This window comes from Carassius auratus, unplaced genomic scaffold (assembly GCF_003368295.1).
Source record: "Carassius auratus strain Wakin unplaced genomic scaffold, ASM336829v1 scaf_tig00216545, whole genome shotgun sequence".
Taxonomy (NCBI): domain Eukaryota; kingdom Metazoa; phylum Chordata; class Actinopteri; order Cypriniformes; family Cyprinidae; genus Carassius; species Carassius auratus.
Genome location: NW_020528624.1, coordinates 341,461 through 360,380, shown reverse-complemented (window position 1 = coordinate 360,380; position 18,920 = coordinate 341,461). Strand labels below are relative to the sequence as shown.

At 34.5% G+C, this 18,920-nt stretch overlaps 2 protein-coding genes across 3 annotated transcripts; both read right to left on the bottom strand.

The window, feature by feature from the left end:
• Nucleotides 1–863: 863 nt before the first annotated feature.
• On the bottom strand, nt 864–8,231 carry ech1 (enoyl CoA hydratase 1, peroxisomal). Of its 2 annotated transcripts, none has more exons than XM_026263393.1 (10): nt 7,953–8,231; nt 6,264–6,432; nt 5,824–5,912; nt 5,039–5,163; nt 4,665–4,713; nt 4,109–4,173; nt 3,013–3,083; nt 2,854–2,925; nt 2,562–2,712; nt 864–1,431 (listed from the first exon to the last, which is right to left on the bottom strand). In XM_026263393.1, exons 1-10 carry the CDS (start codon nt 7,981–7,983, stop codon nt 1,327–1,329), a joined length of 927 nt encoding a protein of 308 aa, XP_026119178.1. In that variant the 5' UTR covers nt 7,984–8,231; the 3' UTR covers nt 864–1,326. The 2 variants fall into 2 exon arrangements, with proteins under 2 accessions (XP_026119178.1, XP_026119179.1); XM_026263394.1 differs by having other exon boundaries at nt 1,172–1,431; nt 8,075–8,231.
• A 1,989-nt stretch (nt 8,232–10,220) lies between these two features.
• Nucleotides 10,221–16,933, bottom strand: LOC113098382 (28S ribosomal protein S22, mitochondrial-like). The gene is made up of 8 exons (XM_026263419.1): nt 16,773–16,933; nt 16,306–16,442; nt 15,948–16,112; nt 15,537–15,680; nt 15,375–15,458; nt 15,051–15,196; nt 14,421–14,529; nt 10,221–10,395 (listed from the first exon to the last, which is right to left on the bottom strand). The coding sequence occupies exons 1-8, from the start codon at nt 16,906–16,908 to the stop codon at nt 10,306–10,308; spliced, it is 1,011 nt and encodes a 336-aa protein (XP_026119204.1). The 5' UTR covers nt 16,909–16,933; the 3' UTR covers nt 10,221–10,305.
• Between the last annotated feature and the right edge of the window lie 1,987 nt (nt 16,934–18,920).

Genomic DNA, 18,920 nt, shown 5'->3' with positions numbered 1-18,920 from the left:
TCGGGAAAAAAATAATAATGATAAATAACTCGCATTTAGCGCCACCCAGTGGACATTTCATCTGGAACACAGCATTGATACAAAGGAGAAACAAGGATCAAGGAAACAAGGAAAATTGATACTAACCACTAAATTTAGAGAGTGGACCCTCTCCCCCTACAGTATGTAGACAAAGACTGGTCCATCTGAACGCTGCCAATAAATGTCGTTCACAAAGAATTTCTGCAGATCACATATTAATGAATAAATGATGATAGCAAATAAATGACATGATAAATTCATTCATTTTTATATAATTATAATAATATTTTAAAATAAAAAATAAAATAATAAATGTTATTATTATTAATAAATAATTAATTGTATATATATTTCACATAATTGTTTACAATATAATAATAAAATTATCTAAAATGACATATTTGTGCCATCCTGATGATATCACATTCAAAGAAGACACTAATGAAGAGTGTCTATAATTTGTATGTCAATTTTTGTCATTTTTCCAAAGTGGTTCAGGGGTTGGCGAATTTTGCCTTTTTTTGGGAATTACAGTGGTCAGTGTGTGTGTCACATGCTGTTTTACTCTGGCCTGATGGATTTATGAACTTGGTCCTTCATGCTCCAAAGAACATTACCTAGAAAATATATCATATATCTATATGAAAACAAAAATGTGTGAGTAGATTTAGATTTACTTACACTTGTTAATTTTATAGTTTATTTATACTTACACACACACACACACACACACACACACACACACTATGTCCAGGCAGTGATGAAGTTCATATTTCAAAACTAAACTAGTTTCTCTTTTGAAAATTGTCCATACTGACATGACTATGCCCAACAGAACACACTCATTTTACATTAGTTGTTTTATTGAGTTGCAAAAATATCACAACTCACATTGTAAAACATCATATAATACAGAACACAAGTCACTGATAAATCATAAAACAAATCATAGACTCAAAAGCAAATCAAACCATTTATCTTAAGGTTTTATTTTTAGTGTGCATTCAGCACTGAACATGTTTAGCAGGTTTTTTTGGTTAATTAACTGATATTTGTGAGTCAGCATTAAGGCACCCATACAAATACTGAATCAAACTTGTTCATCTTAACTATTCCCAGAAAGACCTTAAACCAAACTGAAACTGATTGATTTAAACTGAATGTAAATACAGAATTGAAGTGTCAATAGCAAGATTTACTTTAGTTGTAAAAATCATGTTAATTAACATGAGCAGACCAAATCTAACTCAGCAGGAGCAGGTTTTCAATGAAGAAGCCATTATTTGTAAGTAAGGGTGTGTAGACTCAGAGCTTAGAGAAAGTAATGTCTTTGAGACTTTTCTTCTCCATCGCTGCTTGAGCTGACTTCATGACATCTTGGGTTTGAAGCATGCTCATATTCCAGGTGTTCTGCAGAAACAAACAGGAACAGAAAACCCAGGTAAGAACATATTTCTGTTTAACAAAACAGTCCTCAATTACAATTGTTGTTGGTTTATAATTTTTCATTTTCACGTAATAATTAAAAATAAATAAAAAATAAATACAAATATAATGGCTTTCATCATGGGAAGGGTTGTACTTGTACTACTACTAGAAATGCTGGATTCATAAAAAAAAAGAAAAAGAAAGAATAATAATATTAATAAGAAAAAACTAAACAAAAAACCACAGGAGTATACTGTATACACTGCTATAGTTAACTTTCTGTTTAGTTCTTAGGTTTTTTTTTTTATTCTATTAATAGTCTTTGTTTAATGTATTTGTTCTATTCCTTCTGAATGTAAGGAGATGGTTGATGCTTTGTATTAATTTGCAAAATGGCCAGCTTGGTTATACTTTCAATTTCATTAAAGTTTCTAACAGTAGATGGCTGTCATTCTTGTTTTATAAATATATTTTACAAAAGAAAATACCTGAAACCTGTTGTCAGTTTTTAGGTCATTGTTTTGAGAGTGACAAACTGTACGTGTTGGGATGACAATATTTGTAAGTTTTATGGAAGAATGAGTTGCTTTGAAACGTTCTCGGTGATGTGCTTTGGTAGTTTTAGTGTATATATATTATGTGAATAAATCAAAATTACTGCTGTGGACTGTGCCATGCTGAAAATTGTTTATGAAACTGTGTGAAGAGTAAAAAGTAGAGAAAATGTAACTCAAGTATGAAATGGGTCCTTGCAACTGTTTTAAAAAAAAGAGAAATAAAATACTAATAAAAAATACAATTGTAGAGAATGTGGAAATATTATACAAAAGTTGAAGACACAGAGCATAATTTAGTTTACAACTCACTACCCTACACTAAAACAAAATAAAGATTACTCCCTTATTTTGCTTTTATTAAGGTTTTATTTTTTTTCCCCCATTTTTGTCTGTCACCTCTAAGCACAACACATAATGTACAACCTTTCATTGCTTTCATGCCGAAGTTATTTTAATCCCCATATCCAATCTGAATCCGTTTTTCTTTATCATTTCTTATTATACTTGTCACTTTGTCAATTTATATACTTTATACTGAGACTGCTCAGAACTCACTATGTAATTCAGGGCCTCTGGAACACTGTGGTCTCTGGAGTAAATGAGATTGACTTTAGTTCCCTGGACTGCTACAGGACTTTTACTGGCAATCTCTCCTGCCATCTCCAGAGCTCCGGCCATCATAGTATCTTTATCCGGGAAAACACGACTGTGTGCAACAAAGGAGAACAAGCACACTCATGTTTACTAAAATGTATTATAAAATTTGAGACTGTTCTATGTTGTCAATACAGCTACTATATTCAAATTAAAGCAGATCATATTATATCTTATTGCCTAGGTCTCTCACCTGACCAGTCCACAGCTCTTGGCTTCATCAGCATACATCTTCCTTGCAGTGAAAGCCAACTCATTCACTAGACTGCAAGACATTAGACGAAAATGTTACTATTAATTGTATAAACCCAGTGCACTGCTACTGGATCTAGAACACGCTTTAAGCAAGTACCTTCGACTTCCAATCACTCTGGGGAGACGCTGCAAAGTCCCCACATCAGCTGCCAAACCAATGTCAACCTCCTTAACAGAAAATGGTGATCAATTCAAATTTGGATCAATAAAAATCTAAGGTATTGTAAAAATGGTATTAAAGGGGGGTGAAATGCTATTTCATGCATACTGAGTTTTTTACAATGTTAAAGAGTTGGAAAAAAATTAAGTTGTACGTTTGTTCCCAAAATACTCCTTCCGGTTTGTCACAAGTTTCGGAAAGTTTTTTTCGAGTATGCCTCTGTGTGACGTAAGATGGAGCGGAATTTCCTTATATGGGTCCTAGTGCACTTCTGCCGGAAGAGCGCGCGCTCCCGTATAGCGAGACTGAGCAGACATTTCACTGATCAGAGCGATTCACTGATTAGAGCGAGAGCGTCGCGAAAAGTCACAAAAGAAGTGTGTTTTTGGTTGCCAGGGCAAGACAACCCTGCACAGATTACCAAAAGAAAAAAAAAGCATTAAGGGCAGTGGATGGAGTTTATTTTTACAGAGCGTCAACGGAGTTGTGCGAGTGTTTGTTCCCTGCATTTGGAAGATGCTTGTTTTACAAACAAGGCTCAGTTTGACGACGGATTTGCGTATCGTTTATTTCTTAAGGATGATGCAATCCCAATGAAGAAGGGTCACGATCGTGTGTTGGAACCGCAGGCGGTGAGTAAAACTGCTGAATCTGACTGTAAGCCATGGTTTGTTTTGGATGATGGTTTTTTCCTCACGGTAATGTCACAACTTCCAAACGCTCTCAGCGCTCGTGATTCTTTAGCTCCGCCCACACGTCACGCCTCCAGCCGGTCGTGTTTTTCCGGGAAAAATCGGTACAGACTATCTTTCTCTTATGAATATAATAAAACTAAAGACTTTTTGGAGTTATGAAGGATGCAGTACTACTCTATAGGTACTCAAGATTAACAGGATATTGAGTGAAAACGAGCATTTCACCCCCCACTTTAAACACATAAAAGGGGTTGCAGTTGGGACTACAAAGAATTTCAGACTGGATGAGTAAAAAGCGGTGAGTTAAAATCACAACAATAAAATAAAAATGCACACACCTTGACCTGAAACCAGGCATCCTGTGTACACAGTCGAATATCACATGCTGTGATTAGGTCCACGCCTGTGAAAGAAGAAACAAAGGAATGATAGCATTTATCATGGCTTCCCCAGTTGAATATTAGGTTAAACATACACCTATCACTGTAACTATTGCTTAACTTTTGTATGATTTTAAATAAACCCCAACCCTTAGCATTAAAATAAAAAAAACTTTTGTGCTATGAAAATGTATTATACCTTGCATTGTGTGATTTTGATTTCATCTGATGGATAAATTATGTGGGAACAAATCTATAAACTTACAATCAAGGAGACAGCGAAATATCATAGAGACTTTTGACTTACCACCACCTAGACACCACTTAGAACAATCTTGCAACTGAACATAAGGTTAAACATACACATCTTGATTTTGTATGTTGTTGTTTTTTGGGAACAATTTGCGTTTTGAACAGTGCTGTTCAAATAAGCCAGAGTAAACTTCCATCTGTACTATATGCACAATAGAAAGTATCAAATGTTGTGACAGCCTCCTTACACAGGAAAACTAACCTCCTCCTATACATGCTCCATGAATGGCCACAATCACTGGTTTCGGACACTGTACAATGAAGCACAAGAGACATGATGAAAAAATATGATTTCTGCATGAGATAAAGCATAGTTGACCATTTACATTTCTAAATCCAAATCTTGGAATGGACTGATTGTTAAAGCCAAACATAATGTTCAAATTAAAATCTTGTAATCCTCCAAACATCCTCATGGCATGCCTTTTACAGTTTCTCAAATGCATAATGAATTAATTTTCATTTTTGTATGACATTTTCCTTTATATTTCCCATATTACCTAGATCTCTCTTTTTTATATATATAATTATCTATATATTGATATGCTTTCACAGTATGATGTTTAAAAAAGTAACCTTTTCAATAACAGAGAAGGTCTCTTGATATTTAGTTATGATGCGGCGCACATTCCATGAGATCCTGGCTGTGTCATCACCTTCGGGCTGTAGAAAATCACTGGCCATGCCCAGGAGGTCAATACCTTTACAAAGATTAATACATTAAATATTTATATATGGCATATAAAACATAATACATTCACTGCTGCAGAAGGAATGTCTCTTTCCAGCTGCAGTTAAATAGATTCATTAAGTGTTAGTGGTGCGTGCTAAGGGAAGTATTACTATAACTAATGCTCATTTTGAATGATTCCAATAAGCATTAAACTACTGCAACATTTGTGCTATGGATATGAATTATACCTTGCATACTGTGGTTCAGATTTCCAACTGATGAATAAATTCTACTTATTAAAAAAAGCCATAACCTTAAATTTAAGTAGACAGCTGTGGGCTATTTTGACTTTTGCTGGAAAACAACCACATAGACACCACCTAGAATATTCTAGCAATTGGACAGCAACACCTACATGTAGTACCACGGCTCTGAGTATTGCAAGGGCAAGGACATTTTTAAAAATCTAGGTCTAGGGCACCATAAAACAGTCTATTTTGTCAAAATGAAAAATGCTCTATTCAGTTTCCAGTGGCCAAAACAATGTTGAGATGAAACATCATGCAATTTTGAAAATGTATTTTCATATTATGAGAAACAGATTGACCAATCAACAAATCACACACAAAACTGCAATAAAACAAAAGGCCTAGACTAGACTTTGGCAAGAGACGTCGGATAGCTTTACCTGAAGTGAAGAGCTTTCCAGCACCTGAGAAGACCACGGCACGACATTCTGCGTCCTCAGATATCTGATTGAAGCAATCAACCATTTCACTACAGATGAAACCAAAATACAGTAATTAACACCAACATACAGTAATACAGCATAAGCCTGTCATGACAGGACTGAAAATATTTTAGATAACTAAATAACATTAGAATTTAAAGTGCACAATCTCATAATGCCAAATAAGAACATCTGAACAGAAATGACATAAAATGGCCACTCCTTCTAATAAAAATGATGAGATACTACGTAAGCATTTTAAAACTTAAAATATTAATATTCATGTCAAACTACTCCTGTGAAATGAAGGCTTACGAAGCATTACAGCAAATCTTAACAAAAATGAAATGAAATAAATGAATTATTCATAGCATGTGATATGGACATGGAAGCCATACAGCCAGAATGCCTTGTTCATTGCATTGCGTTTCTCCGGGCGGCAGATCTCAACATGAGTGATGGTCTCAGCTGGCCGGCTGACAGACAAGGTTGTGAAGGGGGGTGTCGGTGCTCCTGATGAAGACATTCCTCTAACAGCGTTCATGAACGGCATCAACAAAGCCTGTTCTAATCACAAAACAAAGACCAAATGTAGGGCTGTCAGTGATGGATCTGGATTTATAAAGATCCTATGAAGTTCAAACTGGTGCACTTTAAATTCACATATCGCCGTTCAAATAAGCCCATTTTAATCAAATCAGGGTGAGGAATTTGCTCATAATAAACTACAGGTCAAACTTCTTTTTTTTTTTTTAAATGGAACATGTCACATAATCCTTCAGAAATCATTCTAATATGCTGATTTAGTGCTCACTTATTTTCTTCTTATTATTATTACTATAAATGTTGAAAACCGCCTTAGCCACTTATTTATGTATTTATTTATTTTTGTGGAAACCATTCCAAAGTTTGAGACAAGAAGAGAAATACACAGAAATTAATACTTTTACTCATTAACCAAACCCATGAATCAAAAGTAAAATTTATATTGTTACAAAAGATTACTATTTCAAATTAAGTATATATATATATATATATATATATATATATATATATATATATATATATATATATATATATACAAATGAGCACTAAATCAATATATAAGAATGATTTCTGAAGGATCATGTGAAACTGAAGACTGAATAAGGCTGAAAAACTTTACCATAACATATTTAAATAAAATATAGTAAAATAAAAAACGAATATTATAAATCTTGTAATAATTTTCACAGTATTATTATTTTATAGCATTTGTTTGTATTTTTTATATTAATTTCACTGTGTTTATATTTTGATCAAATAAATGCAGCCTTGGTGAACATAATATTTTTTTATTATTATTATTAAATGTAACACACAAAATTAATTATTCCAAACTTATGATTTGTAGATAAAAGTTACACAATTACAAGGTTACTGATCTGTCAATTTCTGCGTAACCTAAGATATATTAATGTGTTATGAAAGAAAAGGATTTAGTTAAATGTTAAAAATGGTTGTTATATTAGATCTCTGTCATGTATTGACAAAAATGTGTGCTTTAATTGTTTAAATATTTATTGCAATTAATCGTAAACAATAGTATTACCAAACTCAGAATGTTTTTCATTGTATTGCACATAGATTATATGCACCATTTAAGCATTATCACATTATTTGTTTATACACAGATTCCAGCTGGCAATTGCGACTGCATGCTATATCGATTTTGATATTTTATTTATCCATTACAATATTGTATTCTATACTCAAAAAGAGAATTAACATATTATTGAGTATACGTGACCTTTCACCCAGTTAACTGCATTCAGCATGTGTGTAATGACCATAGACAGTAAAAGAAATGACACATTCACCTAACTTATATTCAGACGCGGTTACAGACAAATAAAATCCTTACAACGTCAATGTAACTGTCCAATGATTTACAAAAAGAATACAATTTATAGTTTGCTTCTAACAGTTTTGATTCTTCCATCCAGTGTTCAATGCTTAATCACAATAACATTTATACAATCAGTGAATTGTTAATGTGACTATTCGAACAAATGTAACGTTGGTTAGATGATCAGACTATGACTTACTTCTGAAGGCGGAACGCAATACGAATGCCATTGGTGCCCTTTGACCAATATATTCAAAATCACAGAGGTGGAGACCTGTTTATGAACAATATCACAATACTAACTTCAAAAATGTGGTTTACCTTTATGTGTTTAAAAGGTTGAAAATAATTGAGGTAATAGTCGCAACAAAACAAAAACACGGATCATATCTCAATCTGTCTTTAAGTAAGGTTGGTTTGTTTTGTTCTGGAACTTTTATTTTTTTAAGACCTCATCATGGTTTCCTCTGACGTACGGTGGCTCTTAAAGGACAAAACACAAACATATAATTAACAGAGAAGGTGTCAGCCTTGTCGTTTTTTTTTTTTTTTTTTTTTTTTTTACTGTTTTAATCATCAGCATGTGGGCCAATCTTAATCATGTTTGCAATTTAAAAAATCGTTTTAGATTAAACTAATTTTAGAGTTGACATGAAATCGTTAATTTTATGATCATTTAATGGTTATTCTCTGGTATATCTCTCTCCAAATTCAATTGAAAAGATTTGCATCTAACATCAACACTCTAATAGTAAAAACTAACTAAATAAATGTGTATACAGTGGAGATCAAAACAACCTACAATTTCCTAAATTGGTCACAGCTTAGTCCTATTCAAGGTCACTGTATAGTTATTTAAAGTTATCATTACAGGAGTAGAAGGGCAGTTTTTCAGCATATTTCTTAAATTAATTGCATTCTGAAGCACAGGATAAAAACCTAATAAAAAATCAAATAATATAAAAACTTAAATGACATATCTGAAAAAGAACTCTGATCAAAATTAGAGAACACTTACAGATACTTCCAAATTACTGGTGTTAATCTGGTACCTGTTGCTTATTTCCTTAATTTTATGATTACACCTATTTAACTGGCAGAATTTGTCCAGTTTTAACTGAAATTGCAAGATGGTGGGGCATTCTAACTTGACTGAAACCCTGCCACAGCAGGTTGTCCAAATGAAGGCCAAAGGTATGACACTTTTAACCACTGATTTCTTGAATTTTGTATCTTTACAATGACAATAAATCATTCAAGTCCTCAAAATTCTAGTCATCCATGTAAGACAAATGCTCAAGAAAACATGATAATGCAGAATCGGTTCAACACTGCAGCTGGAATTGCTCGCCAGTTCAGTGCTGAACAGGGTAAGGATCTGTCTCACGTTTAAGAGATGTCAGACTGAAAGCACACTCTGCGGTGACCAATCCTCTTGTCAGCAGAAACAATCAAAAGGCTAGGCTCACCTTTGCTAAGGAGCTTGCTGAGGTCCCATGGGAAACATTATTTTTGGCGTCAAATGGGAAAAAAGTGAAGGCCATGTGCATAAAGAAGTCAGTGAAAGGTGGAGGTGGAAGTGTGATTGTTAGGGGGATGGTTTTTACAGCAGAAATTGGCTACATCAATGCAAATGTTTATCAGAACCTTTTTCAGCAACATTCAGTTCCTTCCCTGCAAGCATCTTCCAATGCAAGACAATGCCCGTCAAACTACAAAACAGGTAGACCATTTCCTTGAAGCCAAGAACTTTGAAATAATTAAATGGACAGATGTGCAGAAGTCATTCAAATCATGGGCCTCTACACTTCCTACTAATTTCCGACAGCTGTATTCCTTAATTTTTTTCAGCATTGAACATTTAAAAACAAAAATCAAAGATTTATAGATTGTTTTCTAATTTTGATCTGCACTGTATATAACAGATGCATGTAACACAAAGTAATTATTTCCCTGATACAATGTTAGTTAGCTTTAATACAGTATAAACAAGACATTACTTACACATTTTTACCGTATAAATGGTTATTTTCACGAATGAAATTAGATTTTATGAAAGGGGTAAATACAGATTCATGCAAACTGTATAATGTTTTTTTTTTAGTCTACATTTACTGGTTTTGCCCCATCTACAGTAGATGTGTAATGAGTTGGACTATGAGACCGATTCAATTAATGGTTACTTGATAACAACGTCAAGAATGAGTAATTTACTCAAGGCATTCAACAAAATCATTTTTAACATGAAAAATAATCTATCCTATAACATGTGCAGAGAAAAGTGTTCTGGTGCTTTTAAATCTTTGTGTGTTTGAGCACTCAGCCATGCCAGCTACTTGCTCAATCAGTAGTGTGCATTTTAAGTAGGAGAACCTGTTTTTCTGAGCAAAGACAGAACTACTCTGATGTCTACATTGTGAAAAATGTGAAAGAAACTTAATATTTAAATAAAGAAACTGAGACCTTCTATACAAAAGATTTCTTTATTATGTACAGAAAGACTACATATTTAAAAACTGTCCATCAACAATTGAATTACGTGACCAATGTGTTTAAAAAGAGCTCGGCGCTTCGGTCTGTTCATAGGTTTGCACCGCCAACTCGATGAATCCAGCTCTGTTTGACTCATACTGGGCATATATCTAAAAAATAAGATGAAAATAAAGACAGGAAAAACATCAGACATGAACATATGTATAAAACTTATAACCATAAGCCTTTAAAACAACAACAAAGATTACTGCGAGCATTTTGCTTTTGGATTTGAATCATTTATATATTATTCTTGGTCTATATTTGACATGACTTTTGAACAAACTTTAATATGGCAAAAATAAAGCCTCCGGCTGATTATAACCTAAACCTACTGTGATCTTTGTTTTCACTGCCTTAATGGGTTAGCTCACCCAAAAATAAAATTTGGTCATAAATTACTCACCCTCAATGGCACTCAGCAGATGTTGCAGTGCTTCAGTCCAAAAGAAGTGAAATAAAAATCGCCCATCCATTTAAATAAATAAATACAGTGTCTCACACGATTCTGGGGGCTGAACAAAGGCCTCCTGTAGTGAATTTATACATTTTTGTAAAAAACAAAAAACAAAAACAAATAAACCTTTTGAAATGCAATAATTTAATTTAGCTTGCTCTCACTGTTCGAATATGGTTATTTTTCTTACAAAAATGCATCTATTTGCTACAGGAGGACTTTGTTCATCCCCCAGAGCCATGTAATACACTTTTTTATTATTATGGATGGGGGCTTTTTATTGCACTTCTTTTGGACTGAAGCACTGAAACATCCGCTGTGTGCCATTAAACAGATACAAAGATCAGAGACAAATTTTTATATAACTCAACTGGATTCATCTGAAAGAAGAAAGTCATATACACCTAGGATGACTTGAGGGTAGGGCTGCACGATGTGTCGTTTAAGCATCGATATCGCAACGTACGAATCCACGATAGTCACATCGCAGGATGTGCGATGTACAGTAGGCTGTCGTAGTTAAAACGTTAATCATTAACTGAATGGGCCAGAGATCGCGCGAGAGAGAGAGACCGCGAGCGCGCGGCCGGAACACACTGGATGCGTGGCGCAAGCGTCTCAGCTGCGTGGCGTGTCTGTTTTTAATTCGGCTCCCATGTTAACAGGTTAGAGCTTGCAGACTGCCTGCGTGAGACACGTGTCTCAGGCGCGGCTCGAGCTGCGCGGAAAACATGTGCATGCTAGAAATAGAACCAACGCCTATTTTTCAGGCAACACGCAAGCTTGCTGGAAGCATTTCCAGGCAAAATAGAATAGGAAAATATGTTTATATGTCATTTTGTACACAGATACATATTAATTCATGACACTTAGATGTTTGAAAGTCTATAGGTTGACATATATTCAGATATAAATGTAATTTAAAAATAAATTAATAATTATAGATTTTCAAACATTGCACCTGTCACCGGACTGAGAGAAAGAGCACGCGTGAGAGAGAGAGCGTGCGCAAGAGAGAAAGAGAGAGAGAGCGAGCCCCGGCCGCACGCTCAATGTCTTCAAACAGCGCTGTCTTGCTCTCTCTCCCTCGCGCATATTAATCAATTGACACGATAATGTCGATGTTTAAATCATTTAAAATGAGAATGTAAGTGTGCTCACCCCATTTTTGTTTGTAAGAAAAATTAGATTTCATATCGCAATATATAATCGCAGAAAAATTTAATATTGCAATGTAATTTTTTCCCAATATCGTGCAGCCCTACTTGAGGGCGAGTAATTTATTTATTTTAATTTATTTTATTAATTCAAATTTTCCTTTTTGAGTAAACTAACCCTTTAAATGTTCACCTGGTTTAGTTTAGCTGGCTCAAATTTGTTCCAACAGTACCAGTGGTTTTTGAACTGCCATTTATACCTTTGATGTATGTATTTTGTGTACTAACCAGTGTTGTTTTAAGTATCATTAATATACTGGTTATAAATTTTGTAGTATTTAGATTTTTTTTAAAATACTTAATTTTAATTTAATTAAATTTTTATCATTTATGTTTTTGTATATTTTTATTACATTTTAATTTGTAGTTAATTTCTTTGGGATTAATACTTTAATGAAAATTAGAAATTTTGCATTGGCAACTTATTTTCATTTTATTTTATTTCAAGTAATGAATTGTTTTATGTTTTTAGTTTCAATTAACGATAATAACCCTGGTAGTAACTGCTGTTGGTTCACACGGAATCTTTACATTTACAATATCTTTACATTGCTTATGGGAAATGGGAAGTGGTGTAGTCTGGGCCTGACCCCTCATTCTGTTTCCAGAGTTGTCAAAAGCACATAGCTTTATTGTGAGAGTGCTTTTTCAACAGAGACTGATCAGGGGCCCATTCTTCGTACGTCACTAACTCAGTTAGCTGGATTTGAATGTTGACGATTTTGCGTGATCTTGGATCGTTTGGTTCTTCGAAGCTCTTCGGAGCAGGCTTATTTCATGTAAACAGGATCAGATCGCTTCTTTTCAACTGATACTCAAAATATGTCTGCTACCACCGCTACTTTGTTACAAGAGTATCGTACTGATCCAGGGACAATAATTTAAAATAATAATCATTAAAAAAAAAATTTTTTTAAATAATATAAAAATGCTGTGTAGTCCATAACAGCCTACTATAGATAGCCAGTTTTACTCACTGAAATATTTATTTGTCATAAAATTATTACTTCATAATTGTATTAGAGTCTTACACACATGCTACACAGAAAATAGAGTCGTGCATTATTTTGAGTGATGACTGCTATTATACGTGGCTTGATGGAGCGCAGGAGATGCAGATAACATGATATTGACCCCGTAAGAAACTTACATTAATGCTGTCACGTAACAAATCCGTCCAAATATAAAATGAAATGAATAGGTAATTTCTACATTGAAATAAAAAATGTAAAGACTGCGCAACTATTATAAATTGTGAATCTAAATAATTGGGAATCATGAAAGAATTTCTAATAAAATAAAAACATGTATCTATTATCTCTTTCATGTATCTATTATGACATTTATGTAGTTTTGTTTGCTTGGCTGTTTCCTTATAAAAGTCCAGAAATTTGTCAAGTTTTTCGTCAGGTGTCGTTTTAAATTATGTGACGTCATTACATTGCCGTCTTGCCACCAGCCAATCGCTGCACTGCTGATCATGGTTTCGAGTATAGATACATATCCCCTTTTAAGCCAACACATGAATGCGCAATTATCTCAGATAACTCAATCCAGCGATACTAATCATACACAAGGTTCATGGTTAGCCGGATCATGATTAGCACGATGATATCATCTTGGATGTGTCATTTGATCTCGGATGTAATAAGCGACATACGAAGAACGGGCCCCAGCTCCAAAGTTTTGCAGATTGGCTCTGCTGATCTCTTCTGCAGGTATGTGAATTGAATGACATGGCTAAACAGTGCTACTTGAGTAAATATTTGTAGTATATTGGTGGATAAACTAGCATTCTGTTTAACAATGCACTGTTAGATTCTGAGTTGATTAATTTTAAGGCCCAATTCTTACTATTATCCAGCATACACATTATTTATAATGTTGGCTGTTTAGTACTTACAAAGCACATATGAATGCCTTTTTTTATTTTGCGTGACTAAATTTTAGATCCCTTAAACCTACCCCATACCTAAACTTAACAACTGCGTTGCTAACTATTAATCACCAGCAAACGTGGAGTTTACAGAGGCAAACGTCATAGTTAATAGTTAGATAACAGTGACAACTGGACTTTACATAAATAACATTTGGAGATTCAATATATTTATGATTATATGTGTAAATCATAAATAACAGGAATCTGAGCAATCAGTTACAATTTTTAGTTTAATTGAACTATTTTGACAGCCCTAACTTACACATATTCTTCAAAAAATGGCTCACAGTCTAAAGGTTTTTGTACAAACAAATATATATACACGCACATACACACACACACGAGGTCATGGGAGCTCACAGTAACTAAATTACATATTTTGGTAAATGGTAATAGAAAACCAAAATTGCAAACCATTATATGTAGTTGTTTGAACTGTAGTTCAAATGTGTTGCCCCAGTAACAGATGTGGAATTGCAATGCACAAAAAACCTCTAAGACTATGTTGTACTATGTATTCACCTTGAGCAGGTTCAGGTCAGTGGCCTGTTGTCTTTGAGCATGCTGTGCAGACTCACTCTGAGGATGAACCAAGTTAAACAGACGCACCAGCCTCACTGCATCCTGCATTCTGTAACCATGACAACACATGATCATCATGCAAAGCAACCAGACTTCTCACAACACAATACATAATTTAAACTTCAAAGAGTTTTAAAGATTGAAGCTCCCTCAAAGCTTTACTAATGTTCACTGATCTTTCTTTTGTGGTTTCTTAATTTTCCTTTCATATGTACATGCAAGGATACAAGAAAGTGATATGATGTAAGTATTTATGAAGCACATTTTACAAGGGCAAACTCTACTGAATTCTAAAAGCAATGCAATTGTGTTCACTTGATGACACACTTTGAAAAGACAACAATTTATACACCAAAAATAAACATTGCTATGGCATAAACCGTCAATAATACAGGATTAATTTCTACTTTTAAACCCTCCGGTACACTTGTCCAATAGACTTTCAGTGCAAATGCATTACTCAAAGTGTTTCCGTCCTTCCAAAAAAACAACTTTTTTTTTTGTGAAAAACCTGCCTGCATCTGCTCTGCACTGAACCCACAAAATTCATTTTTTCTTACACATACTCACAGGTCTCTCTGCAACATGTCCACAAGAAGGCCATCAATTCGTCTTCCATTAACTAGATGCCAGGCCAAACCACCGAAGAACCGTGTAGATCTGAGCAGATCGTATTTCCCATGCTTTTCAATGTCCTCATAGGTCAGCATGAGCACCTGAAAGACCAAATAACTATTATTAATTAGTTCTACAACAACTATTTCCTCTGAAGTATACAGAAAATAAGTGACAAGCAGAGCACTCCCTGAAAAATATGGAATAACATGTTTTCATGCTCTGGTACAGCTTATCATCCAATCCTGACTTCTATACATCTGTCTGTCAGCAACTCACATTCTTAAATTCTGCAGAGTCTGGCTCAAATTGGACAACACATTGGTTTAGCACATCTTCGTGTCTATCCTGTTCAAAGACCACCTGTAGAAAGACACACTTGTCAGAAATAAATACATGTGCAAATTGATCAGACCTAATCTGCTTTTGCACATTCCATACCCTAAGGTTTTCTTCCTTAAAGATGGGTGGTGGTGTGATCTTGCGACCCTCTTTGGGGAAATAAACTTGTATTATCCTATCTCTTTCATTCCATGTTGCTTTTCTTAGGGTTCCACTGGGCTCTCGCACAACTATAAATCTTTCCTGTGGAATAATGGTGAGTGCGGCAAAATTCCAACAGTATGAAAGAGAAGATAAGTAAAATAGGCAAGAAATAACACAGTACCTCTGTATACACACAAAAAGTTCTGTCTGAAATTGCATTAAAATATCAGAAAATTACCACGAAACTACAGTAAATAATGCCTTATTCCAGTTTTTACCTAGAACAACAAAAACTTTCAATACATGTAAAATGAAAGTATACACAACACAGACATGATAAACTTGGTCACAATGGCTTTTTCTTACTCGATGCGGGACGTTGAAGTTGATGTCGGTGAAGACGTATTTAGTGGTATCCATGCCTTCTAGCATCTGATCTTCAGAGAGCACATCATTTATAGGCTTCCTCTCAGGCAGGACTGGTGGCATCTTCAGCAGATGTTTTGCCTGTTCCTCTGCCTTAAGCACTGCCTGCTCAGCAGCAGAACACATAAACCCAATTGAGACCAGCAGAATAACTGTACAATCACACAATAAATCTCATGTTATTACCAAACACCATTCTGAATCTCTTTCCATTTCATCATGTATCTCAGCCCCTCATTAACCCCATCCTAACATTACCATCTTCTCACAAATTCCACCCCATCACGAAAAGTCTCACCTCCTCTAATTCTTTGTCTGTCATAAGCTTGTATTTTGGTGGCGTTAGCTGCTGTCTTTTGGGTTGGAACACTTTCTTCAGGTCCAGACCTGTGATTTTGGTCAGAATCTCTTGAACCTCTGTATCTGTGAACTGAGCTTAAGATACATCAACGAAGATTGGAAGAAGAGGGGAGCAAAAAAAAACAAAAAAAACAAAAACAAAAGTTAAATAAACACTGATCGACTGAAATTATGCTTATACTCAAACGTATGTGGCTGTATGGAACAGTTACTGTATGTTTTAGCATGATAATAAATATATATACTTTGAATTAATATACCATACTATTTATATACTTAAATTATCATATTCACAAAGCACATTAAAACTACAAAACATTAAACGTGATATACAAGGTCAACTCTACACTATTGTGAAGCATGTAACCAACGTCACATTTAACAGTACACATTTACTATACTTACTGCTGCGTGATGCAGGTACACAGAACATTCGCGTCGTAGCCTGCAAACGCGTTTGCACATGATCTACACATTTAACACAAAAGTAAGACCTTACTAAGCACCTTGTAAAACTGAATGCAGCCATGCTGTGAATCATTCTTCTTCTTCTAGGATTTTATGGCTGTTGGCAGACCAACTTAAAAGGTGCATTGCCGCCACCTACTGAAATGGAGTGTGAAGCTCATATTGAAAGGAAGTTTAAGCTAGATCTACTCTTTAAAAAAAAAAAAAAAAATATATATATATATATAATAATAAAAATAAATAAATAAATAAATAGAATAAATAAATTATAATAATAATTTAAGGTTATATAAGAGTTTACACAGCAGGAAGTTTTACATCCTATTAGATAATCCTGTTTTCTTTAAAAATATAAATAACTCATGATAAATTCTTGATTGTTTGGTACATTCTCCTAGGAGAACCTGAAGTGTCTGCTCATTGATTTCTATATTTCTTAAAGCGTTTCTTAGCTGGGACCGCTTTCTTTCATAAGCTTTGCATTCCATAAGCACATGTTCTACAGTTTCAGCTAACCCACATTTATCACAATTTCCATTCTCATGTTTACCAATTCTTTATAAGCAATGATTAAATAAAAAATGTCCAATACGCATCCTTGTGACTAAAACGTCCTCTTTCCTGTTTCCGAATCTTCTTCTCTCTGAACCAACTTTTTCTTGAATGCAGTAAACATGTCTACCTTTTGTTCCTTCATTCCATTCCTTCTGCCAAATTTCCTGCATTTGTTTCGCTATTATCACTTTAATTTCTGTTTTACTTGATGCCACTTCAACGTCAATTTGTGAATGATTTAATGCCTTTTTAGCCAGATTGTCAGCCTCCTCATTTCCTTTCACACTATGCGATGGAGCCCATACAAGATTTACCAGAATTCCATACTGTCTTGTTCTGTAGAGACTCTGCATTACTTCATTTATCATGTCTTGCCTTGCTGATGATGTTCCACCTTCCTAGTTATTTAGAGATGATAGAGAATCTGTACAAATCACTGCCTTTGTTGGTTGTATTTCTTCTATCCACTGAAGTGCTAGACATATTGCTATTATTTCTGCAGTGAATACCGAAATATGACCTGAAGTTCTTTTTGACATTCTAATGTTAAAAGTGGAATATATACCGCTACTGCTGTTTTCCCAAATTCTGGGTCTTTTGAAGCATCAGTATATATTTGCACTGCACTATAATAAGTTTGATCTATGTATTGCTGTATACCTAGATTTTCTAATCCATTTGTATTGTTATGCTTTTCTTTAAGCAAATGGATATCAATCAAATGCATTGGGAAAAGCAAAGGAGGAATTGCTGACCAAGCCACATTAGGGGCAACATTGAAATCACTTAATCCTATTCTCCGGGCTTCCTCACTGGCCTTCCATCCAAAACTTGATAACTTTTTATGTCCATATTCCCAACAGTCCTCCAACACCATTTTAACTGGGTGACTGTCCGAGCGTCCCTTTATGTTTATGAAATACCTCATCTTTAACTTAAGCCTACGAATTGCTTGAGGCATTAGCCCATCTCTACTTGCACTGCAGATATTGGGGAGGATCTAAACGCTCCACAACAAATTTGCATAGCTTGTGTGACTGAATTGCCTCTAGTTTTACGAGTTGTGTTTTGGATGCAGTGCAATATACCACAATGCCATAATCTATTGCCGATCTTATTAGGGCACAATATATTATTTTAAGGGACTGACGACTTGCTCCCCAATCAACTCCTGCTTAAACACCTCATAATATTTAGCTTTTTTGCATTTATCAACCAGTTTCTGTATATGTATACTAAAATTCAGTTTCAAATCCATCCATATACCTAGAAACCTCACAACTGCTTCACTTCTTGTCCATATAATTTAATGTTAATGGTAGGGTTACTTTTCCTTTTTGCGAAAACAAATGACCTGAGTTTTATCTACTGAAAAACGAAAGCCCAATTCATTAGCACAGTTTTCTACCATTTTAATGGCATTCTGCAAACATTTTTCCACATACTTTACATTACACCCTCTTTTCCACAACGCTCCATCATCTGCATATAAAGATCTTTCAATGCCCCTAACAACCTTTGTAAAGATGT

What these genes read in the sequence shown, in the direction of transcription:
- ech1 (XM_026263393.1), bottom strand. Translation starts at nt 7,983, where the DNA reads ATGGCATTCGTATTGCGTTCCGCCTTCAGAA. An exon ending in TGGAAAGCTCTTCACTTCAG is followed by an intron (nt 5,164 to 5,823) that starts GTAAAGCTATCC and finishes ATCTTTGTAAAG; the next exon opens with GTATTGACCTCCTGGGCATG. An exon ending in AAGAGCTGTGGACTGGTCAG is followed by an intron (nt 2,713 to 2,853) that starts GTGAGAGACCTA and finishes TGTTGCACACAG; the next exon opens with TCGTGTTTTCCCGGATAAAG.
- LOC113098382 (XM_026263419.1), bottom strand. Translation starts at nt 16,908, where the DNA reads ATGATTCACAGCATGGCTGCATTCAGTTTTACAAGGTGCTTAGTAAGG. An exon ending in CAGACAAAGAATTAGAGGAG is followed by an intron (nt 16,113 to 16,305) that starts GTGAGACTTTTC and finishes GCTGCTGAGCAG; the next exon opens with GCAGTGCTTAAGGCAGAGGA. An exon ending in TTAAGGAAGAAAACCTTAGG is followed by an intron (nt 15,459 to 15,536) that starts GTATGGAATGTG and finishes GTCTTTCTACAG; the next exon opens with GTGGTCTTTGAACAGGATAG.